This window comes from Notolepis coatsorum, assembly GCF_963971535.1.
Source record: "Notolepis coatsorum genome assembly, chromosome: 6".
Classification (NCBI taxonomy): Eukaryota; Metazoa; Chordata; class Actinopteri; order Aulopiformes; family Paralepididae; genus Notolepis; species Notolepis coatsorum.
The window spans coordinates 161,867,302-161,893,444 of record NC_140170.1 but is presented as its reverse complement, the minus strand read 5'-3'; the positions used below and the strand labels follow the sequence as shown (position 1 = coordinate 161,893,444).

The window sequence follows — 26,143 nt, the reverse complement described above, 5'->3', positions numbered from 1 at the left end:
CGGCGCGAGTGTTCGACGCCATCTTGCCACCAGGACGGTGGTGGAGCGGCGCGGCCGCCATTTTGGTAGAGTAAACATTAGGGCTTCGGCGCCCAGGATCTATTGCACCTTACACAGTGTGGAGCGGCCTGCGGGTGAAGTTAACGTTGCTAACTGCAGACCCCAAACATTACATTACATGCCGGCATTAGCATAGGGCTTTTGTTTTGGTAATTGTGGGCCCACACTTTTGGTTTTATTTCCTTTTCTTTGAGCGTGATACAATGTGTGTGTATTAATATTTTCCCATTCAATTAACCATTCCCTGAGGGGGGAAGTTACAGACCTGGTGCATTATAATTAAAGCCTTTTGAGGTATTATTCTGACCGTATAATTAAAGCCTGTTGAGGTATTATACAGGGTGAGGACCCAGACGTGGGTGGTGAGTCAAACACCGTGAAGTATATTATCCCTGATAGTAACCCAGAGGTGGGTGCATAATATACGTGTTTATGAGGTATTGAGTTGAACAGCAGGGGCTATAGTAGGACTTCAGCCCAATTGGCCACTAGTATTAAATAATTGTAACTGAACAGTACAATTAACATAAAGACTTGAATGGGGTTCTGTGTGCGTGTCCATTCCTGTGCCCTGCATTAACTCTTTTGGTGTGGGTAACGTATATATATGGTTAATCCCTTCCTACCCAACTCTCCCCTTTTCATTTTAAGGTTTCTAGGGTCATTGAGGGAGGGTACTGCTTGCGGGGGGAACTCAGAGTATTTGATTACAATTCAGTCACGAGGTGTGGGAGGGTCTAAGGAGCGACTGGGAGGAGTGGGAGCGTGTTGGGGAGTACTGCTGACCGCCCTGCGACAGGGAAGGAAGACCAGAGTACCAGACCAGGTTGGTAAATCCCGGGCCCCATCCACTCACACTACCAGCCTCCAGTCGACGCCCCAGGCCCAAAGACGAGGGTGCAGCCAGACAGAGTTCTGCTGTGTCCAGCTACCTCCTGACTGCCAGCAACTGTTCCCACGAAGCAGGGATAATCCACCCTGCTACACTTAGTATGAGAGTGCATACTAGTGAACAACTAGAGTTTTTTTCACTTCAGGTATTGAGTGAAGAAGTGTGTTTTTAGTCGACAACGGAAGATTGGTCGGATTTCAGCTGTCCTGACCGTGGTGGGAAGTTTGTTTCACCATTGTGGAGCAAGGATCGAGAATAGCCGGTTTCTACTTGATGACTCCCCTTTACCTTCAGGGTTCCGGTCTTAGAAGAAAATATGAATGGAAAATAGGAACAGCGAGCAGCCAGCATCGGGGACTGGCCAGATATAGATACATTACAAAGTATGGCATTTTTATTTTTATTTAACCAGGCAGGTCAATTAAGAACTAATTATTATTTTCAATGACGGCCTGGCGAGAGGACAAAAGGTCCACTGAAGGGTAACAGGGAATTTTTTTTTTAAATAAATGATAGAAAAGAGACAGATGGTACATAGATCACAGTGTGTGATTGGTGCAAGCCCTCCTCCTGACACTTCATCAAATATTCCACATTTATTATTATTATTATTATAATACAATACAGGCATGGGCTTCACAGAACATGTTTGCTAACAAAATCCGAACACTTTCTTAAGTCAGGGACACACATTGTAGGAACCAGACTTATTGAAATGAATCACAAACTTACGAGACATTTTTATAAACTGTTGTCATGTGGGGACCCACCAGAAGAGGCCCTGCGACCCATTTTGGGGTCCCGACCTGTAGTCAAGGAACCAGACTTTACATCATTTAAAGTGGTAATCCGCAAGATCCAACATCTATTGACGATAACCATCTTGAAAATTCATGCTGAGTTAGTCTTCTATTCATTCACGCTAACTACTGAGTTAGTCTTCTATTCATTCACGTTAACTACTGAGTTAGTCTTCTATTCATTGATGTTAACTACTGAGTTAGTCTTCTATTCATTCATGTTAACTACTGAGTTAGTCTTCTCTTCATTCATACTAACTACTGAGTTAGTCTTCTATTCATTCATACTAACTACTGAGTTAGTCTTCTATTCATTCATACTAACTACTGAGTTAGTCTTCTATTCATTCATACTAACTACTGAGTTAGTCTTCTATTCATTCATACTAACTACTGAGTTAGTCTTCTATTCATTCATGTTAACTACTGAGTTAGTCTTCTCTTCATTGATGTTAACTACTGAGTTAGTCTTCTCTTCATTGATGTTAACTACTGAGTTAGTCTTCTCTTCATTCATGTTAACTACTGAGTTAGTCTTCTATTCATTCATACTAACTACTGAGTTAGTCTTCTATTCATTCATACTAACTACTGAATTAGTCTTCTATTCAGTCATACTAACTACTGAGTTAGTCTTCTATTCATTCATACTAACTACTCAGTATCCTGAGTAATCGGGTCAATGAGACATTGCTTTGGAGTTTTTCAAATAAATTTGTTGGTGCTTAGAGCGCCACAAGCCGAGTGCCATAAGATAAGACAAGATCATTTTTTATTGTCCGTTGGTACAGAAATGTGTTTTGTGTCAGAACTCACAATTCTCGTATCCTGCATGTAATACATGTGAGGGATCTTCTATGATTTTATAGGCCATTCTCAATATATTTGTAGTGTAACTTTCCAGAAATGTTTGGTTGATGGATTTGCCGATTATCTGAGTATATCTGCAGAGCCGCAAGCCCAACGTCTGGGCGGGGCTTTGTGGCTTGGACTAGGTTTGAGGCAGGTATTCGTGGCTTGGACTAGGTTTGACTGTGCGTGGGCGGGGCGTCGTGGCTTGTACCTTGTTTTGATTGATTGATTGAAAACTTTATTAACAGATTGCAGAATGGGTACAATACAGTACAGCTCAATACATACAATTGTTAAGGGGATTTACACCCCTTAATGGGAAAGCATTAAACAGATCATCTGTCTAAACCTCGTAACTATATTCGCCCTCAAATCTGTGTTCATTTTTTATTTTACTGTATTGTATTCTGCATCTGTTAATAAAGTTTCAATCTGTAAGAGCCTCAAATTTCCATGTACATTTAATAAGTTGTCAGCCAGTTTCTAACCTGTAACATTCCTAAAGTAAAGGCACATGGGTAGATCAATGTCATTGAAGTTGTGTAGACAATCTTTCCATTCCTGGTAACTGTAATGCATTCTACATTGTTGGCAGTATTTATAGTATGTGGAATCTAGAGATGGAAATATGCAGCATTGCACCTGATATACAGTACTTTCTCACATGGTTGATTATCAAAACAATCGCTTATCAGTTGCAGTTAAGAGTGGGTGTCAGACAAGAGGGAAGACTGTCCGGTTTTAAACTGTGGATACCAAACAGAAGGTAAAGATTACTTTGAACTGTACAGTAACAGTAATCCAGAACTATTTCATTGCACTGTAAAGAAACTGATTTTATAGTATGTCACATCAATGTCATTCTTCTTTCACATTCTACTAAAACTGAATCAAACCATAAACAAGGTGGCCTGTTGGGATGTTAGATCCTAATGTGAAAAACTGATTTTATATGTCTGAGGAGAAGACTGGTACTCATCATCAGGTCCACAGACGGGCCTCCCATCTTCGTCTCCACAAAGTACTGGGGGGGGGGGTCTACTGTATGTGAGACATATTTCCTTTAGAGTGAAAGAAAAATGATATATATGAACAAGTATGTTGTGTGCCAGGTTTATGTGCAGTCATGGTAAAGTGAGAGGTGACAGGTGGACCACCACTTACAGTATGTCATGTGTCCAGGCAGGCCTCGGGTACAGGTCATTTTAACTCCAGCAGCCCATTACGTACCAACCCGTTTCTTTTCCCATGAATCCCTGCACAGCCACAGACACTAAACCGAAAGAAGCTTTAGCTGTCATGACAAAGATGCCATACATCCATACATCTACTTATAGATCTGTTTGATAATGTCTATAGCTCAGGAAAGGCTAAAGTAATCTTGTGTGCATTTAACATCCTGCTATCCTCAAATTTACAATTTACATTACATTTGGTTTCCTTGAGGTAAATTTCACCCCAGCAATTTAAACCTCTAGAAAATTCTTTAAATTGTAACCAAAGTTTGTGTCTGTGGTGCACAGGGTAAAACAATTAGATTTTAGAATATTTCAGATAACGTTTATCATCAACTATCTAGTTAGTATTTATAGGTACATTGAGTCCATCCTCACCTCCATCACACTATGACACGCTGCAGCCAAGGACAAAGGCAGGCTGCAGCGTGTCATCCACTCTGCTGAGAAGGTGATCGGCTGCAATCTGCCATCTCTCCAGGACCTGTTCGCCTCTCCAGAACTCTGAAGCGTACAGGTAAGATTGTGGCCGACCCCTACCACCCCGGTCACAACCTGTTTGAGTCACTCCCCTCTGGAAGGAGGCTGTGGTCCATCAGGGCCAAAACCTCACCCCACAAGAACAGTTTCTTCCCCTCTGCAGTGAGCCTCATCAACAAGGCTCGGGACCCTCACTGACACCCCCCCACTGTGTTACATTAACACACCCTACTGGACTATATACTTGCCCACTGCATTGTTACTCATTCTAATTAGTGTATATAATTGACCACATCTGCCCAGTACAGCCCTGGCCTATTCCTATTTTATTTTTTATATATGTGCTATATTTAATTTAGTTTATATCCCATATAATTTTATTCAACCTCTTATTTACTGATTCTGATGTAACTCTTAACCAGTTAATTAACAGTCTCTCCATCAATGTAATTCTAACCATATTTGCATATCTTGTATGTCACAAACTTAAATGTCCAAACCCAACCCCCTCCAATGCACAGTCCCCCCCACCCAACCCCCTCCAATGTACAGTTTTCCCCACCTACCCAACCTCTTCCAATGTACAGTTTCTTCCCCCTCAAATGTATATACTCTCTTTTTAGACTATTTTTGTATCACAAACAGTGCTGTATATTTGTAGATCTGGTATGTCATAAATGTCTAGATGTAGCAGTACTGTCTATCTGTATGTCATGTTATGATGAATTGAAAATGGGGGACCCTGATGTAAACAAGACGAAAGTCTTTCTCTGGTCTGCATCCCCTTAACAATTGTGTGTATTGAGCTGTACTGTATTGTACCCATTCTGCAATCTGTTAATAAAGTTTTCAATCAATCAATCACAAATGTAACACAAGACGATGTTGTGTATGTCGTAAACAAGGAGAGAGAGAGAGAGAGAGAGATAGCCCCCCCCCCCCCCTCATCCGCATGCGCAGTAGTGCAAAACAAGGTACACGCCACGACGCCCCGCCCACGCACAGTCAAACCTAGTCCAAGCCACGAAGTCCCGCCTAAAACCTAGTCCAAGCCACGAAGCCCCGCCCAGACGTTGGGCTTGCGGCTCTGCAGATATATGCCATTCGGAGAGTAGGCACAGATTCAGCTTGATTGTATTGGAGTGAATGCAAATAATCTCTATGGCAGATGTCTTCAAATTTTTCTTTTGGTGAACTGCCCCTTTAACAAGCACTGTGTCAAATTTGGTGGCAGTATCTCCACGTTTAAAGTGTTAAATGGGAATATTATTATACTTTTTTCAAAACAAGATCGCATGCCAGGTCCAGCTGCATTCACGCCGCCTGGTCTTGTTTAAGCACCGGGCAATGATCAACAGTTTTCTTCCAAAATTCACATTATAGTGAAGTGTTTTGGAACAAAACATATTTACCCCCCCCCCCCCCCCCCCCCCCCCCATGGAGTGTGGTTGCACCTTGTCCCAGGCTAGCTCCCCGCCATTAGCATGTCTCTTCATGTCCATTCAGGTGTCTCCTCCACTGTTGTTGATCACCCAGCTAAAGCCCCCCACCAATAACAAGGGTGGGCCCAGGAGCTTTGTTTTGAGTTCAAAGGTGTGTGTCTTGAACATGGGATTAAGGGATTATCCCTCATTACCTTCTGATTGACCAAAGAGGAGGGGCTTGGAGGGGGGGGGGGTTCTGATGTAGACCTAGAAGCGGGAGAACACATGCCACGGCAAGACACCTTTGTGAGATCATGTGAGAGGTTCCTGCATATAACGTACTTAAAGACATGCGCTCGTGTGTACGGCACATGCATGTGCACACATGCACACGCACACACATTTTAGTGTCCTCAGATCAAATCAAACAATAAGATTAAACTATTAAAAGGGCTGAGCATGCCTTCAGGGCATCTAAGAAAAGCAACGTCCTTGTTGTTACCTGTTAACAGTAAAGATATAGAACAAAATATTGCCAGCAATTTTCTTTCACACACACACACACACACACACACACACACACACACACACACACACACACACACACACACACACACACACACACACACACACACACACACACACACACACACACACACACACACACACACACACACACACACACCTATCTATCTATCTATCTATCTATCTATCTATCTATCTATCTATCTATCTATCTATCTATCTATCTATCTATCTATCTATCTATCTATCTATCTATCTATCTATCTATCTATCTATCTATCTATCTATCTATCTATCTATCTATCTATCTATCTATCTATCTATCTATCTATCTATCTATCTATCTATCTATCTATCTATCTATCTATCTATCTATCTATCTATCTATCTATCTACTATCTATCTACTATCTATCTATCTATCTACTATCTATCTATCTATCTATCTATCTATCTATCTATCTATCTATCTATCTATCTATCTATCTATCTATCTATCTATCTATCTATCTATCTATCTATCTATCTATCTATCTATCTATCTATCTATCTATCTATCTATCTATCTATCTATCTATCTATCTATCTATCTATCTATCTATCTATCTATCTATCTATCTATCTATCTATCTATCTATCTATCTATGATGACTAGACCGTTGCCCTGCAGTGTGTGGCAGCACAGTGTTCTTAGAAAGCTCTGCCTCATAATTTTGTCTCTGAGTCAAGTGAACTTTCCACACAGCAACTTGAAGAACAGAGAGAATGTGAGACACGTTTGACCTTTGACCGCTTAGCACGGGACCAGGGATTCCCTAGCGTGTGCCAGGCTGAGAGGACAGGGGGGGGGGGCATGGGCACAGCCGGGGGCTGCCAGGGAGCGTGTTGGCATCTTGTTTGCATATTATATTGCAGACAGAATGAGAGAATGAACAAGCCTGATCGCACACACACAGACATCCAGTCACACACACACACACACACACGCACGCACACACACACACACACACACACACACACACACGCACACACACACACACACACACACACACACACACACACACACACACACACACACACACACACACACACTCATCATACATGTTTATCTGCCAAGCACAACAAATACACAAAAATGTGTCTTTTAGTGACACATGCACACACTGCAGTGTTTGCATTTTGATCAGATTGAAAACAATATAATTTTTGAATCCAAGGTTTAGCAGTCTATAGGCCCTGGGCTATACTTGTCAATTGCTCTTAGTGTGAAGCCTATTATGTTTATGTATATGATCTTGCCTTGCGTGCATGTGTGAAGTAATGCTGTATAGGCTTTGTTGCGCTATCTGCTTATAATGTGTGCTTATGTCCCTTTTACGCGCCACTTGCTGCTTGCATCACCGTGGCTTTGCAACTCTGCATGTCCAAACACAATCACACCTGATAGGGCGCTTAGGGTTTGAACCTTATCGCGGGTGAAGTGGTCCCCCGCCGCCCACCTATCTCATTAACAACATACAAGAGTAAACGTCATTAAGAGGGGACATTGATCCATTCTTGTTCTAGTTTCATCAAGCACCCCCCCCACCCACGGTGACTATTACTCATTCATTCCAGTCACCACGGGCTATCAACCCCAGTCAACACTCCCCGCCCCTCCCCTGATGTTGAACCTCAATAAATAGCCATGGTCCCACAGATACGAGCAGCAGTGCATCAAACTGTTTGGCCGAAGATTGTGTGAAATTGATTGATTGTATATGGCTATCCCGTTTTTGAGGATACAAGCAATTATTCATTGTGGATTGATGTTAGGCTTGTTTTTGAGAATACGAAGACGTGTTAATTATATATAGTTTATGACTTCTTTTTTTTCTTCTTCATGAAAGTGCGACATTCCCACACCAGGATATCGATTAGATAATAAAGCCGCGCGTAAAACTCTGAAATGGTGACAACGACGTCCCACCAAAGCGCGCCGGTGGCGCTCGCCGCGGTCCTTATGGCGTGGTGGAGTTCCTGCGTGTTGGCCGAAGTAGTGACCTTCTCTAACTATTCCCTGGACAACAACGAGGTGCAGTCCAGCTTCCTCCAGCGGCGACTCCGGAGCCAGGAGCGCAGAGAGATGCAGCGGGAGATCCTCTCCATCCTCGGGCTGCCTCAGCGGCCGCGGCCGCACGTCGACACCGGACACAGTAACCTGGCGGCGCCGGTGTTCATGCTGGACCTGTACAACACGCTCTCCGTGCAGCAGGACGCGCGGCCGCCGCCGGGCTACTGGACCCAGGCGCCCCCGGCCGTGACCCCCCAGGACAGCCGCCTCCTAGACGACGCGGACATGGTGATGAGTTTCCTCAACCTCGGTATGTTTGTTTTCTTTACGCTGCATTCTATGCAGAGTCAGACCTGTTCACGAAATCCGTCGATTAATAAAAGTGATCAGTGCGCCATTAGCCTACAAGTCCGTTTTGTATGATCTGATTAATTAACTAAGCTTCCCTTGAAGCTTTATTATTAAAGTTTATTATTATTCGGGTATAGAAATCAAATCTCCCGGTTTTTATTATCAGTTGCTTTTAATGTTCCTTGTTTTATTTACATTTAAATGTGTCCATTTACCTGACGCTTTTTATCCAAAGCGACTTACAAGTTCTGTACAACTCTTTCTGCTGCTGAGTAACAATGTTCGTCAAACAGTGTTGAATTTGAGTGCATAGTAGTATAGACATAATATTAACATAGTAGGAATATTTTTTAACTTTTTGTTTAGTGTATTTAATTTAAGCCGGGTGTGTTTGTACAATTATAAACCGGAGCTATTTTGTGCAGCAGAGCTCTAGAGAGAAACATAACATTGCTCTTCCTGGGATTTCTCTGTATACACTATAAGGTGTCAAATGTGCTGTTGGCAATGAATGAGGAAAAACATACAAGTGCGATGCTCTGCTGGAACAGGAGGGTCAGACAAGGTGAACGCTGGCGAGTTAAAGGGGGATTCCGTGCATGAATGAATGAATGAAAACTTTATTTAACAGATTGCAGAATGGGTACAATACAGTACGGCTCAATACATACAATTGTTAAGGGGATGCAGACCTGAGAAAGACGTTTGTCTTGTTTCCATCAGGGTCCCCCATTTTCATTTCATATAGACATTTTTGACATACACAACATACATGACATTTATGGCATAGGGACATATAGGTATTTAGTACTGATACATTTGTGACATAAGCGGTATTCAAATATACAGTAGATCCTGACAGAGTATATACATATGATGGGGAGGGGACTGTACATTAGGAGGGGTGGGTGGGTGGGAGGGAAATATTATATATACATACGGCGGGGAGGGAATATATACATGCGGTGGGGAGGAGACTGTCTATTAGGAGGTGGTGGGGGTTTTGGGCATTTACGGTGGCCAGTTTCGAATTGCAGCCTCCCGTAGGTGCTCTTTAAGAGCGGTTTTGAATGTGGGCAGGGATTCACATTCCTTTACAGCTTTTGGTAGGGCGTTCCACATTGTTGTGGCATAATTGCGAAACGTGTTTAGTCCCTTGTTTGAGCCGAATCTGGGTTTAACATGATTTGTTGAGCTTCCTCTGGTGTAGTGGTTCTGGTATTCACTGACCTTTGGGAAGTATTTTGACATGTACATGGGCACCCCGGTCGTATAGTGTATCTTGAAGACCAGGCCCATTGCAAGTTGCTGTACTCTGTCGTCTACTCTAAGCCATCCTAGGTTGTCAAAGTGGGCAGGGGTGAGGTGGGTTCTGGGGTTCAGGTCAAGTAGTAGTCTGACCAGTTTGTTTTGTGATGTTTGTAATTTTGTTTTAAGCGCCTTTGAGGTGCTTTGGTACCATGAGGTGCACGCATAGTCATAGTACCCTTGAATGAGTGCTCCTGCCAGAGTCTTCAGGGTATTCTTGTTTACCAGAGAGGAGATCCGGTACAAGAATCTAGTTCGTTGGTTGACTTTTTTTTATTACATTGGATGCCATTTTGTCACAGGAGAGATTTGCCTTCTAGGATGGAACCCAGGTAGGTAATATCTTCTTTCCTTGTGACAATATTGTCACCCACTGTAACTGAGAATCCGTCGGTCTTGCTGAGTTTGTTATTTGAACCGAAGAGAATGGACTCTGTTTTGCCCATGTGTAATGATAGTTTGTTATCAGCGAGCCATATGCAGATTTTGCCTAGTTCTGTGCTGAGGGTTTTTTCAACCTGCAATTTGTTCTTGTCAGAGACCAGCAGGGCTGAGTCGTCCGCAAACAGGAACAAGTTGCAGTCACAGGCTGACGACATGTCATTTGCATAAATTAGGAATGCAGTCTATATGTTATCCGTGTGTCCGTTCGGTCAGCGACTCAGCGTTTGTGAACGTGCACCATTCATTCGCCCCCGGTTTGACGTCCAGGTGGCGTCATAAATGCAAGGGCTCTCCCAGAGTTCTAGCGTGGAGAGTAGGGATGGGTACCTTCACATTTGAACCGATACCGGTACCGGTACCGGTACCTGTGAATCGATACCGGTACCCAACGGTACCTTTTTTCGGTACTTTAAAAAAAAATAAAAAAAAAATATTTTTTATTAAATTTTTTTTTAACCTTTTTTTTTTTTTTTACTTCTTTCTTTTCATGTCAACGTTCACACGCACAATATATGCTTACCTAGGATTTGACTTGATTCAACAACAAAGCAGTCGGAGCAATGACAAGCCGAAAACTGTCGAAATTTAATTTACCTACCTCAGTCGCAAAAAAAAAATCCAAACTTCAAATAACTACAATTTCGACAGTTTTCGGCTCGTCATTGCTCCGACTGCTTTGTTGTTGAATCAAGTCAAATCCTAGGTAAGCATATATTGTGCGTGTGAACGTTGACATGAAAAAAAAAAGTAAAAAAAAAAAAAAAAGTAAAAAAGAAATTAATAAAAAATATTTTTTTTTATTTTTTTTTTATTTTTTTTTTTGGTTTCTCACTTGATTCGATACTCGGTAGTACCGACGTGTTTCGGTTCGGTACCTCAAAAGTACCGAATTCGGTACCCATCCCTGGAGAGACTGGTTCAGTGGTTCATTCTCACAAATACTGAGTCAACGATCCTGGGGAACAGGAAGAGGAAGACCATACTTGATTGATTGATTGAATTGATTGAAAACTTTATTAATAGATTGCAGAATGGGTACAGTACAGCTCAATACAATTGTTAAGGGGATGCAGACCAGAGAAAGACTTTCGTCTTGTTTACATCAGGGTCCCCCATTTTCAATTCATCATAACATATAACACACATGACATACAGATAGACAGTACTGCTACATCTATACATTTATGACATACTAGATTTGCAAATACAGTACTGTTTGTGATACGAAAAGAGTCCAGAAAAGAGAGTATAGGAGGTTGGGTAGGTGGGGGGGGGGGACTGTACATTGGAGGTGGTTGGGGGGGGGGGGGGGGGGGTTGGGTAGGAGGGGGGGGGGGGACTGTACATTGGAGGTGGTTGGGTGGGGGGGGGGGTTGGGTAGGAGGGGTGGGTGGGGGACACTGTACAAGCAAAACCGTATGTGAATTGTTAAAATGGGTGCCACCCCCTTTAATTATTCACTTCTATTACTATTATTATTATTATTATTAATAATACAATCTCTCTCTCTTTCTCTCCTTCTCTCCCTCTCTTTCTCCTTCTCCTTCTCTCAGTCTCTCTCCCTCCTTTTTCTCTCCCCCCCCCCATCTCTCACTCATGTATATGTATACATACTTCGTGTATATGCTGAGAGGACAGATCACGCCTCTCACTACAAACAATCACAAGTTGTCTCATATTACATTTCCAAGTGACCTTTTTGCATTGCCTTTTTTTTGTTTGTTGTTAATAGGAGTTGAATCCACGAAGTAGAAGAGAGTGATTATTTCCATTTAAGATCAACTCATTATTTGAGTGGACTAAAAGTGGCCAGTGCAAAAAGGGCAAGTCAATTACGTAAGCAGGAGTTAAAATCGACCAAACAGGAGTGATTTAATATTTAACAGTGATTTAATTTAATATTCACTCTCCCTATAGTTATTGATTCAACTATAAAAGCCAACGCAAGAGGCTATGAAATTACAAGTTATAGACAACTTAAAAAATAATGAATTGCAGTTAAGATCCTTTATACATTTGACCCGTGTTAACTTTAGGATCAATTATTCCAATGGCCTTTTTATGGTTTGCCGTCTGCCTCCTTTAGTGCAGACTGTGCACTAAAACAAACTGCATTAGCTAAGTGTTCGCCTCTCTTTCTGACGCTGAGCTCTTGGACACAGAGGCTCTTAAGGTTGTTTTTCTCTTTATTTGAGATCGGACTGTTCTGCATTCCGAGTTGTAAATGTTATGACAACATGGCTGTATCCAATTCCCCCCAGAATCCCTTCAAAGCGCAGAGAGAGAGGCTTTAGTGCGGCTTTGCTTCGCATGACTGGGATTTGGACAGACAGGCATTTCTGAACCTTCAGGGAGTGAAGACTAGTAAGATCAGGGCGCATCTACTGCACACTTATATATCGCTCAACCAATCACAGCTTGTGTGTGTGTGCATGTGCTCCCAGGTTTGACACTGTGCGTGTGTGCAGGGGTGTAGCTCCAGATTCTGGGCCCCATGAAAGAATGTATTTGTAGGCCCCCAGTGTATGCGAGCGCGCGTGAGCGCGCGAGCGAATTTTTTTTGGCAATTTTTTTATTGATGAAAACGCATAATATGGTTTTTACCTATACATTCGGATCAGCAGTTCAGCACCTGCACTGTTGGTGGGTGAGCCTAGTAAAGGATGTCGCATTGCGTTCATCTTCAATGAATGGACCAATGCAATAGTCTACCAAAGCCCCCCCTCTCTCTCTATATATCTCACACACAGACACACACACACACACACACACACACACACACACACACACACACACACACACACACACACTTCAGAAACAAACATAGTATCAATGAGAGCATCAATAATACACCTGAGTGATGTCTAGTAAAAAAAAAAGAAAAAAAAAAAATGTGGGGCCCCCCCCTCAGTGCTGGGCCCTTGGAATCATCCTAAGCTACCCCCCCCCAGCTACGCCCCTGCGTGTGTGTGCTGACATTTTGTGCGTGTTTGCATCTATGTACTGTATGTGTGTGTGAGTGTTTGTGATATGTATTTGAGTGTGTAGGGTGTAGGCTAATATGTGTGTGTGTGTGTGTGTGCACTAGTGTTGTTTTTCGATACCGATACCAGTATCAGATACTGGTTCTAAAACGATACCACGGCAAACACCTAAAATAACAGGACGCTATTGAGTATAATATTAGATGACAGAACATGGAAATATAAAATTATTTTTATTAATGAAATAACAGAAAATATTTTGACACTGTTGAAACTTCTAAAATAATTTAAAAAAAAATTCTGTTACAGCTGCTGAGCTATTATAGCAAATCTCCGTTACTGGTCAGCAGACACTGTTGACACGCCAACTACGCAAAGCTTGCGCTCTCTCTCTCTCTCACACACACACACACACACACACACACACACACACACACACACACACACACACACACACACACACACACACACACACGCACACACACACACACACACACACACACACACACTGCTCCAGTCACTCGACTCATAGAAAATCTGGCATCCGGCTACTATTCTAAAAGTATCGATACTAATGGATTATTGGACCGTTTTTAACGGCTGGGTATCAGAATACTTTTCTAGTATCTGTATATCGTGCAACCTTAGTGTGTGTGGGTGTAAATACACACATTTCTAGATTACACCATGTTTATGTCTGTCTCTGCCCATGTGCGTTTGTTTAAAGGGTGCGAGTCGAGGCGTTCGGTCACAGGTGGGGCTCGGGGGTCTTACTCAGATGTGGGCTTTCATCCAAAACCAACCGACCCACTTCCTCTTCCTCCCAACGTCCCGTCTCCTGCTCCTCCTCGCGTTTGAAATGTCCTAGTTAGAATTTTTATTTGCGCCTAGAAACATGTCAACTAACGTATTCATTTTTGAAAACATTACACATTGATTGTATGTGACTGACACAGGTGATTTAGCTTAAACTATGGATTTAACCAGCTGGTTGTACTTGTCTAAAACCTTTTCTAATCATTACCTGACCCTTACCCTAACCTTACCCTCATCCTAAACAGGAAAAAGTAATTTCCTGGATGCCTTTGTGTGTCCCAAAATGTCAAAATAGGACCTACAAAAATATTATCTACTCAAATGTACACAGAGGAGGTGTTTGACTTTCAAGACATTTGAAACCCCAACTGATTTGTCTACTAGTGTGACTAGTAGAGGGTATTACATGGTACTATTACATGGCACTAGGATACTACATGGTGGTACATGGTATTATGTTTTACTACATGGTAGTATGGGATACTACATGGTACAGGGCAATACACTGCACTACAGGGTATTATATGGCACTACATGGTAGTACAGGGTATTAAATAATGGTACTGATTGGTACTACATGGTACTACAAGGTATTACAGGGTACTACTTGGTACTCCATTTAGGGCTGGTAAAAAGACGGAAGCCCCTTTTGGACGTGCACTGGACTCCCGTTTTTTTTTTATACTTAAATTTTTATTTCCAGTTTTTTGCTTTACAAACAAAACATCCACATACAATAATACAATTGGCGGTCAAAATTATAAACGACAGTACAATAGAATTCGATAGATAAGAACTAAAAGATATAGCTGATATTAGAAAAATTAATATCGAAATCGAATGACAAGTTGACCTAAAATAAATTCACTAAAGGGGAAAAGGAAAAAACACAGCTAAACAAAAACAAAGAAAAGAGAGAAACAATGGACTCCCGGTCTTAACTGTACATTAATCTTTTTGTATTTCATTTTTTTATAATTTTTTTAAACAAACATATAAACAAACATGACAACACACGATAAGATATACAAGCATTATTAACAGTGCACATCCAATGAAATCACCATTTAGTTAAATGTCTTATACAGGATATACCCCTAATACCTGCTATCTAATACCCTATACCCTACCGTACATTAATCTGTGTGTCTGAACACAAACATGCAAATTATTCCACGCAGAGTTTACCCCCCCCAGCTCACTAGTCCTAAATCAGCGTAATTACAACCTGCCCCATGTCTGAACACAAACAGATCATTGTCTGCAGTACTATTCACACAGTGAACAAGTGAGCGTATTGATCAATATAGACTAACCATGTTCCATACACAATGACGTCGCGTACAGACGGCCAATTTCAGCTGATAGTTAAATGAAAATGCATGGGTTGTGGATGAAATGTATATTTTCATTCTCTTCAATTTCCTTCCCGTCCAAGGACAAGACACACGAGGCCTTTGTCTCGGCAACATTTGAGCGAGTTTGCGAGGTGCACCCAATATGTTTACCGGTTACATTGTGGAGGCGTGCGCCTCGAAGACTGCAGCAAAGTCGTACATTTATATTAAACGTGTGCTTCTCACAGTGTTTTAGCTTGTATGGAACAATTATTAAGTGGTCATAATTTGTTAAATAGTTCAGCCTTTGCTCAATAATGATTTGAAACGGGAGAAATATCAAGTCAAGATGATATGCTGGCCACTTTGCTTTGTTATCTGACTGAGGATGGATGAGAGATATGAAATGCTGTCAGACTGAGGATGCATGAGAGATATGAAACGCTGTCTGACTGAGGATGCATGAGAGATATGTGAAACGCTGTCAGACTGAGGATGCATGAGAGATATGAAACGCTGTCAGACTGAGGATGCATGAGAGATATGAAACGCTGTCTGACTGAGGATGCATGAGAGATATGAAACGCTGTCTGACTGAGGATGCATGAGAGATATGAAACGCTGTCAGACTGAGGATGCATGAGAGATATGAAACGCTGTCAGACTGAGGATGCATGAGAGATATGAAACGCTGTCTGACTGAGGATGCATGAGAGATATGAAACGCTGTCTGACTGAGGATGCATGAGCGATATGAAACGCTGTCTGACTGAGGATGCATGAGAGATATGAAACGCTGTCTGACTGAGGATGCATGAGAGATATGAAACGCTGTCTGACTGAGGATGCATGAGAGATATGAAACGCTGTCTGACTGAGGATGCATGAGAGATATGAAACGCTGTCTGACTGAGGATGCATGAGAGATATGAAACGCTGTCTGACTGAGGATGCATGAGAGATATGAAACGCTGTCTGACTGAGGATGCATGAGAGATATGAAACGCTGTCAGACTGAGGATGCATGAGAGATATGAAACGCTGTCTGACTGAGGATGCATGAGAGATATGAAACGCTGTCTGACTGAGGATGCATGAGAGATATGAAACGCTGTCTGACTGAGGATGGATGAGAGATACGACACACTGTTTGCTCGCCATGCGCTCACTCTACCTATAGGTGTTGCGTTGTGCCTAAACCATATTTCCATATGTCCGAACACCTCTGCCCTGGAGAATTGCATGCTGTGTGCTACATGTCCGAAAAGGCAACTCCGGGCAATGCCTGTACATTGTCCTGAGTACATGAAAGGGGCTGAAGACAAACACTACCGGTGTGGGGCTCTGGACTGAACACAAAACAGCAATTCACCTTTTATTTCGAGTCTGCTGTGCCGTATAGTAGGTGGTCTAGTAGCTGTGCCTCTTCGTGTTTTGGAAACGATGGAATCATTTTAGTTTTTACTACCCTTACTTCCTTAAAGTTCTTTAAGTAATTAACTGTGAAACGGAACGTTTGGCTTCATGCAGCCACCCTGGTATGGTGATTCCATTACAGACGCACACACACACACACACACACACACACACACACACACACACACACACACACACACACACACACACACACACACACACACACACACACACACACACACACACACACACACACACACACACACACACACACACACACACACACACACACACACACACACACACACACACACACACACACACACACACACACACACAATAAAGTCTGCTAAATTGTTTGGGGAGTTATTCAACCAGCCTTTCTTCAGTCATTGGAGCAAATAGAGAGCTGCTGCTTAGATGTATTCAAAGTCTACACACATCACACAAGCTCGTACAGAGAGAGCGAGAGAGAGAGAGAGAGAGAGAGAGAGAGAGAGAGAGAGAGAGAGAGAGAACCAGCTGAATTCCAAACCACATGTTCTAACTTCTAATACAACATCCCACTCCTCAGAAATATGTTTTTATCTTATCATATAACATGGTTTCCTAGTAACAGTGGGCCGTACAGGGTGTGGTGGTGATGGTAGTGGGTAGTGTTGGTGCTGGAACCAGGGTGAGGGTAGTGTTGGTGCTGGAACCAGGGTGAGGGTAGTGTTGGTGCTGGAACCAGGGTGGGGGTAGTGTTGGTGCTGGAACCAGGGTGAGGGTAGTGGGGTAGTGTTGGTGCTGGAACCAGGGTGAGGGTAGTGGGGTAGTGTTGGTGCTGGAACCAGGGTGAGGGTAGTGGGGTAGTGTTGGTGCTGGAACCAGGGTGATGGTAGTGGGGTAGTGTTGGTGCTGGAACCATGGTGAGGGTAGTGGGGTAGTGTTGGTGCTGGAACCAGGGTGAGGGTAGTGGGGTAGTGTTGGTGCTGGAACCAGGGTGAGGGTAGTGGGGTAGTGTTGGTGCTGGAACCAGGGTGAGGGTAGTGGGGTAGCATTACACATCTGTAACGTTATTGCACGCCGGCTGCTGGACCTGTGGACTGAATGTACTGCAGAGTCCGGGTCTGTCTTGACACCTATACTACATGTCTATCAACCACCACATGTTCTTTATACGGCCTGTTCTGTCCACTGACTGACCTCAGTTTGGACCTTGTCGTTTTAGTGCTAGGCTATTGAATTGAGACATGTATGTGTTATGGCCTGACCGGTTCCTCCTGAGAGAACACACCTGCAGAGCCTCTGAGGAACAGGCTCTCTGCCAGACCGGCTCAGTGCGGCTCACTGGAAAGGAAAGAGAGGGCAACGTGCTTCTCATCATTCTTCTATGGAAAGATCGCTGTGTTTTTATAATCGCTACGCAAGCTGCCACCATGGACTTGAGCTGATAGCTGCCACCATGGACTTGAGCTGATAGCTGCCACCATGGACTTGAGCTGATAGCTGCCACCATGGACTTGAGCTGATAGCTGCTACCATGGACTTGAGCTGATAGCTGCCACCATGGACTCAGGTTCAGCTGATAGCTGCCACCATGGACTCAGGTTGGGTTTATATAGCTGCCACCATGGACTCAGGTTGGGCTGATAGCTGCCACCATGGACTCAGATTGAGCTGATAGCTGCCACCATGGACTCAGGTTGAGCTGATAGCTGCCACCATGGACTCAGGTTGAGCTGATAGCTGCCACCATGGACTCAGGTTGAGCTGATAGCTGCCACCATGGACTCAGGTTGAGCTGATAGCTGCCACCATGGACTCAGGTTGAGCTGATAGCTGCCACCATGGACTCAGGTTGAGCTGATAGCTGCCACCATGGACTCAGGTTGGGCTGATAGCTGCCACCATGGACTCAGGTTGAGCTGATAGCTGCCACCATGGACTCAGGTTGAGCTGATAGCTGCCACCTTGGACTCAGGTTGAGCTGATAGCTGCCACCATGGACTCAGGTTGAGCTGATAGCTGCCACCATGGACTCAGGTTGAGCTGATAGCTGCCACCATGGACTCAGGTTGAGCTGATAGCTGCCACCATGGACTCAGGTTGAGCTGATAGCTGCCACCTTGGACTCAGGTTGAGCTGATAGCTGCCACCATGGACTCAGGTTGGGCTGACCTGAACACAATAGATTTCTCAACGTTTAGTTAGGTTTAGCATACAAAAAAATCCTGTTGAATAATACCATTATTTACAGTTTGTCATCTAATAAGACATTTATTATGGCTCGGTTTGGGATTGGATATGAATTATTTCTGGGTCTGGGTCCAGAATCAGAGTCAAGCCAGAGTCTGGATATACTCAAATAACAGCCGGCTACTGGCCCGCGACTGAGGAAAAACCAGTGCTGTTTTCTCTGCTGCTGTGAGTTGCACACAATACACCTGTGCTGTGTGATGCTGTTCTTTCCTTGTCTCGTTTCCACGCTGCTAGCTTTTAAATCTTATACTGTTGTTATTGCTTCTCGATTCTGATTCTGAGTCCAGTTTTGTATAAAAAGGTCGAACTCTAACGTGAACAGGGAGAGTATTGTCACAGTAAGAACGAGCAGCCTGTGTTTGTCCTGCTAAGCCGATGTCTGGGGGAGCATAAGGAGATCATACTAAGGATTTCTTTCTTCGCTCCCAAGAAAATCTCATTATCCCTCCAATTATTTTTACATCCCTCCTTGAAAAGATGCCTTTCTTCTCCCGTCCAGACTCGTGTTCGCGAGTCCGCCGCTGAAACGGCCCGGCCGACGCTTCCGCAGGGGCCTCCGTTCTGCGGTGCAACGTTTGTTTAGCGCCGCCCGTTACGGTGGTTGGGATGATCTCCTCTGGGAGGAAGGGGCCCAGGATGCACCAGGGCTGCTCCGTTATGTCCCAGGATGCACCAGGGCTGCTCCGTTATGTCCCAGGATGCACCAGGGCTGCTCCGTTATGTCCCAGGATGCACCAGGGCTGCTCCGTTATGTCCCAGGATGCACCAGGGCTGCTCCGTTATGTCCCAGGATGCACCAGGGCTGCTCCGTTATGTCAAAAATCATAATCACGATTATTCTGATTGATATTGAAATCACGATTGTTAGGCGGCTGGGTAGTGCAGCGGACTAAGCGCCTGCCTACCACCGCAGAGACACTGGTATCGAATCCAGCTGTCAGCGGTACCTCCGGCTTGGTCGGTCGTCCATACTAACACAATTGGCAGTGTTAGTGGGTGGGAAGCCGGTGGGGTGTGTATCCTGGTCGTTGTAAACAGCGACTCCTACAGGTCGGTCGGGGCGCCTGCTCAGCGAGGAAGGGAACTGGGGGAGGTAGTGTGAGCCTCCCACGCGTTACGCTCCCCCAGTGAGAGTCCTCGCTGTCAGGTGAAAAGAAGCGGCTGGCTGACTCCACATGTATCAACCCTCCCTAGACCGGCAAGTGGGGGAAAAATGCGCGCAACAACCAGGAAGGGAGGGAAGGGAATTGGCATAACGACTAAATTGGGATGGTAAAAAAATACAGAAAAAGGGGGAGAAAAAGTAGACCAAAAAAATAAATCACGATTGTTAAACACGATTACTCAATGATTTGAGAACATCATATGACGTTGGCTGAATTAGTTTGAAAGGGGGGCGCACCGCTGTGAAGGAAGGGTGAAGGGTGGGTGTGCTGCATTTACAACACAGGACAAAATGAGAGCAACACGGCACGCAGCAAAATAATTGTTTTATCTCGATTATCTTGTGTTCATGATCGTAATTTAAATTAAAACTTGTTTAACCGCCCAGCCCCAGGTTGTACACAAATTCCCAATTCATGAGTGCGATAAGTCTGGAACCATCAAGTTTACCAAGTGCAACAGCCGTATAAGAACGCTTGATTGACGATATCACAGTAAAACAATTGAAACCATGTACATTGTAAAAGCTAAGAGTTATATTTTCATTATTTTCACGACTTCTTCAAGGGCTCCTCTAAGAAATACCACCCACACTGACTCCGAAAATGACTCTCGTTCTAAAATTGCAATAGGTTAAGCGCATCGCTGTGGCTGTGTGGCTAAGCCGTGTTAGGAGGTGCTCTGAAAGTGTTGAAATGCCTCCCAGGGGAAGTTTGCATATCTGAGGTCTGATCTGTGGCGCTAATGGTCCCTAACGTAAACACGGCGAGTCCTTACAAGCAATTATTGCCTTCATAAAAACGCCCCTGGTTCCTTTCCAGTCTTTAATTGCGGTTAAATAAATGACTAGCAGGGTTCAGAATGCGGGGGTGTGTGTTTGCGCACGGTCAGATGTGTTTTTAGAACAATATGTGTCTGGTGTGTGTGTGTTCTTTTGTATCTTAGTGTGAGAACGTTTTGCGTTCACTGCATAAAGGTTGTGTATGTATGACGTGCGTGTGTGTGTGTGTGTGTGTGTGTGTGTGTGCGCAGGTCAGGCCATGCATAAACCTGTAAGTGTGACGTACGCCTGCGCTCTATGAGCCACTAAAACAATAGCTGGCTGTCAGCTAGAGGGAGGGGAGGGTGATGTCATGCCCTCTACCAGTGTGACAGGATGTGTTTAAGGTGGCTAATCGCTGGTTCTCTACCCCCACCACACCACCACCACCACCACCCCCAACAACATTCACCCCCCACATCCCCGCTGTAGAGGAGACCTCCGCTGCTCTTTCCAAGGACAAACACATTGGGTAATGCTGTGAAAACACAAGGCTCCATAGGAAAAGCAACAGGAAGAGCTCTCTGGCTCTGTCTGACCGCCATTCTTCTTTTCTGGAAAGTCTTGTCTAATAGAGCTTCACAGCTGGCCTGGGGCAGGGCAGGGCGGGAACCTCAGGGAGCCCAGGGGTAGCGTCCAGTTTAAAAAGACCCCTCAGTTACTTTATACTCTTAACAATCAACGGGACAACGCACATTATTTTAGTAGCATAATAATACATTTGTGTCCAGCGGATTGAAAACCTACAGCGTTCATAAGCAATTTAAGATTCGAAGTAAGCCGGGGAACTTTTTATTATTATATTATGTTCACAGGTTATGCTGCTAAATTTCTTTCCTGTGCTCCAAGTGGCCTTTAGCTGCAACCAGCAGCACTATAGCTCATTTGTTGATGGTTGGTTGATGGTCCACAGAGAGCAGCCACAGTTTTCGCCCTAGGAGGCTGGAGATTTGCATGGAGGTCAGATGTCAGAATGCACGCTCGTATGCGGTTGCAGCTATTGCAGATTTGCGCTGGTAAACAAGATAGCTGAGCATAGTATTATCTGGACCCTGCTCTTCTATGGACTATCCCCTGCACACCAATCCAATGTGTATTACCTAGGTTCTGTTTTAGTTTCCGTTGTTTGTGTGTCTGTGGAACAAGATATCTCAAAACGTATGGCCGACTTGTCATAAAATTCACTGTGCACATACATGACACCTAGAGGAAGATCTTGATCTTTGTGACCCCATGACCTTTCCTCTAGCGCCACCATCAGACCAAACTTAAGATGAGGCATTAGTCGTACAGTCACACAGATTTGCAGGGGGGGGTCACAAAAATGTAAATGGCTTTGCATTTATACAATAGCTTTTAACCAAAGTGAATTTCAGACATTTGATTATTGTTGTCCCTTTGTGAAAACCCATTGATGGTATCGATATTTATTATTTACTGTAGATAGTGGCAATACAGGCAACTCTGGTTTCTGTCATCTACCCAGTAGAATGTCCAGTGTGAAGGTAAAGTGGGAGATTGTTAGGTCTTGGCAGAGTCTACTGGGTACATTCTTCTAGTTCACCCATGTGTTTAACAGGGAAGCAAAGACTAGGCTTCCCAGGGTACTATACACATTTCAACGTTGTCACTCAACTCACTCACTCACTCACTCACTCACTCACTCATCACTCACTCACTCACTCACTCACTCACTCACTCACTCACTCACTCACTCACTCACTCACTCACTCACTCACTCACTCACTCACTCACTCACTCACTCACTCCTCACTCACTCATTCAACTCACTCACTCACTCACTCAGTCACTCACTCACTCACTTAGTGGATTGTGTGTGTACAGTATGTGTGTATCTACATGTTCTCTGTACCCATAAGTTGTCCTCTAAAGCATATTCAACGTTTTCATATTTTAATGTGTACTGTATGTGTGATGTATGATCTGGAGTATTTGAAGTGTGTGTGTGTGTGTGTGTGTATGTAATCACTGGGTGCTGTGGTTTCCGGCTGGCCTTAAGGGGCCTTTTCTTGTGGTCGGCACATGTGTGCAGTTTAAACAGGGAGCCAAATTGAGCCCCAAAACGTGCGGTCTCCCCCCCTCTCTCCCCTCCACCAACACGTATGGCAGGCTTGACGTGAGTGTTTAGAGATCAATCACTTCTCTAATGGAAGCAGGGAGTTTTCCTATTTTCGACGCGGCACTTCAGAGATGTGGGCAGAGCTGCACGGATCTGAGGAGGATTTGATTCAGCGACGGCTTGGACCGTTATTATAAGAGCGGTCTCTGATTATGTTCACAGCAGGCGGTCTGGTTTATCATCAGCGATGAGATACACTGTTCAGTGATGCTGGAGCTGGATATTGGGCCGATACTAGGCCAGAATAAGGTATTGGAGAAGATATTTATACAAAGAGCCGTGGGAAACATCCCAAATCAATGGACTAAGTCTATATTATTTGCACTTTACCGTCTTCTCCAGAGTCAGACAAGAAGGCAGATACCAATTGTGTGAGACACTCCAATGACTATAGGCTGCTCCTATAGAAGATAATGTATTCTTCTTAGTCAACGTGACGCATCAATAATGATGTAAATAAAGTCTCTTTCAGTACAATAAACCTATCTCTCTCTCTCTCTCTCTCTCTCTCTCTCTCTCTCTCTCTCTCTCTCTCTCTCCCCGCCGTAGTTGAGCAGGACTCCTGGCCCAAAACCACTGCAGGGAATTCCGCTTTGATTTGACCCGTATTCCCGACGGAGAGGCGGTCACGGCGGCAGAGTTCCGCATTTACAAGGACTACGTTCGGGAACGCCGCGAGAACGAGACCTTCAGAGTCAGCGTCTACCAGGTCGTGCAGCAGCAGCCGGCCAGCAGGTATGAATGAGAGTTTCTACACGGTTTCTGCCGTTCTAGTACCAGTACCACACAAAGTGCTTAGAAGGAGGTAGAAGAGGCAGTGCACATTTGTAGGAATAAATAGATACAAATATGGTGCTGTGTTTAAAAAGGGTTTAAAGTGTCAATGAATGTTTAAGGTGAATTGTATTGTATTCATTACAATCAAGACACATCAGGAAGATTCATTATGTGTTAGTGCCATGCTCTACCCGCTGAGCGAGAGAGAGAGAGAGAGAGAGATGGAGAGAGAGAAGGATGGAGAGAGAGAAAGAGAGAGATGGAGAGAGATAGAGATGGAGAGAGAGAAAGAGAGAGATAGAGAGATGGAGAGAGAGAAAGAGAGGGAGATGGAGAGAGAAAGAGAGAGAGGGAGAGAGAGAGATGGAGAGAGATGTAGAGAGGGAGAGAGATGGAGAGAGAAAAGAGGGAGAGTGAGAAAGAGAGAGATGGAGAGAGAGAAAGAGAGAGAGAGAGAGAGAAAGGGGGGGTGTTCGAGAGCACTCTTACCCAGATAAGAAACTCTTACCCAGATACAAAAAAAGAAAAAAAAGCCTACCATTGGCCAATTGCCCCCAAATACGACTTAAAACCCACCAGAACGTTTCAATAATAATAATAATAATAATAATAATTCATTATTATTTTTTTATTATTTTATTATTATTATAATAACTTATTGCGTGCGTTCGGCATAAAAAACTTTTATCTGGGAGTTTCTTTTCTGGGTAAGAGTGCTCTCGACCACTCTTAGAATTTGGTCTTGCCTGGGTGGCTGAGTGGCACAGTGTGCAAGGCACTCGCCACTAACGCAGGAGATGCTGGTATCGAGCCCAGCTCTCGGCGTTGCTACCGGCTTGGCCGGCCGTCATACTAACACAATTGGCAGTGTTAGAGGGTGGGAAAGCCGGTGGGTGGGGATTGGACGTTGTGGACAGCGACTCCTACAGGTCGGTTGGTGCGCCTGTACAGCAGAATCAGGAAGTATCGGGGGCAGCGTGAGCCTCCCACGCGTTACTCCTCGCCACTGAGAGTTCGAGCTGTTGCGGTGAAAAGATGCGACAGGCTGCCTCCTCGTGTACCGGAGGGGACACGTGATGCAAGGCTTCTATCCTCACTACAGCCGACCTGTGGGAGGCATAGTCTAGCAACGTTCAAGACAGTGGAGGGAAGAATTGGAAAATACGAAATTGGGATGGGAGGAAAATAGAAAATAAGGAGAAAAAGTGGATACAAAAAAAGAGAAAAGCAAAATAAGAAAACATTGCTGAATCCCATTCAAGAACAAAATAAGAAAAAATGCTAGTTAAGAACAAAATAAGAGGAAATCTGTTCTTATATCACTTCGTGAATGAGGCCCAATAAATCTGAATCTAATCTAATCTAATCATTAGTTTGTTTATGTGTTAAATCAACAGTCTCAGTAGCCAACGTATTTAGGACTAATGGCCTTCTTTCTAGGCGTAAACACTGAAGAATTGGAAAATCTTGATCAGTTTTCCACCTATAATTACCCTATTACTTTACAGTCAAAGCGCAAGTAGGTTGAACCGCAGGGTTGAAACAGACACCCGCCACGCCACTGTGTGTGCGTCTGTGCGTCTGTGCGGACTGGTAATTACCCCCGCTATGAACACATGGGTCTGTCAGCCTCAGCATGCCGACCCACAGGCTCTTTCTCTTGACGCGGTGCCAGGCCCGGCTACCGCACTGTTGTGTAGCACCAAACAGCTGTTTACATAGACATTAGTGTCAATTAAGACAGAGGGTGGTTCTGGGGAGAACGGCCTTCATACTCTCTTGGTTATAATGGCACAGAAAACAGTCCCCCGCAGGGTTATCCTCTCTAGGCCACACATAACACCCGGGTCACTTGTGCCATCGCTTCACTCACTTTCTCCCTCATGTAGGTGGTTAGTCTGTCTGTCTGTCTGTCTGTCTGTCTGTCTGTCTGTCTGTCTGTCTGTCTGTCTGTCTGTCTGTCTGTCTGTCTGTCTGTCTGTCTGTCTGTCTGTCTGTCTGTCTGTCTGTCTGTCTGTCTGT

General features: G+C 44.1%; 1 protein-coding gene across 1 annotated transcript in view; it reads left to right on the top strand.

Annotated features, from left to right (window-relative positions):
* Positions 1-8,197: 8,197 nt before the first annotated feature.
* Positions 8,198-26,143, top strand: part of LOC311230566 (bone morphogenetic protein 7-like) — a 37,676-nt gene continuing 19,730 nt past the window's right edge. The window contains exons 1-2 of the mRNA XM_084316882.1: positions 8,198-8,630; positions 23,902-24,079. Coding sequence (XP_084173008.1) covers positions 8,216-8,630; positions 23,902-24,079 — 593 coding nt within the window. The 5' untranslated portion in view covers positions 8,198-8,215. The remainder of the gene's footprint in view (positions 8,631-23,901; positions 24,080-26,143) is intronic.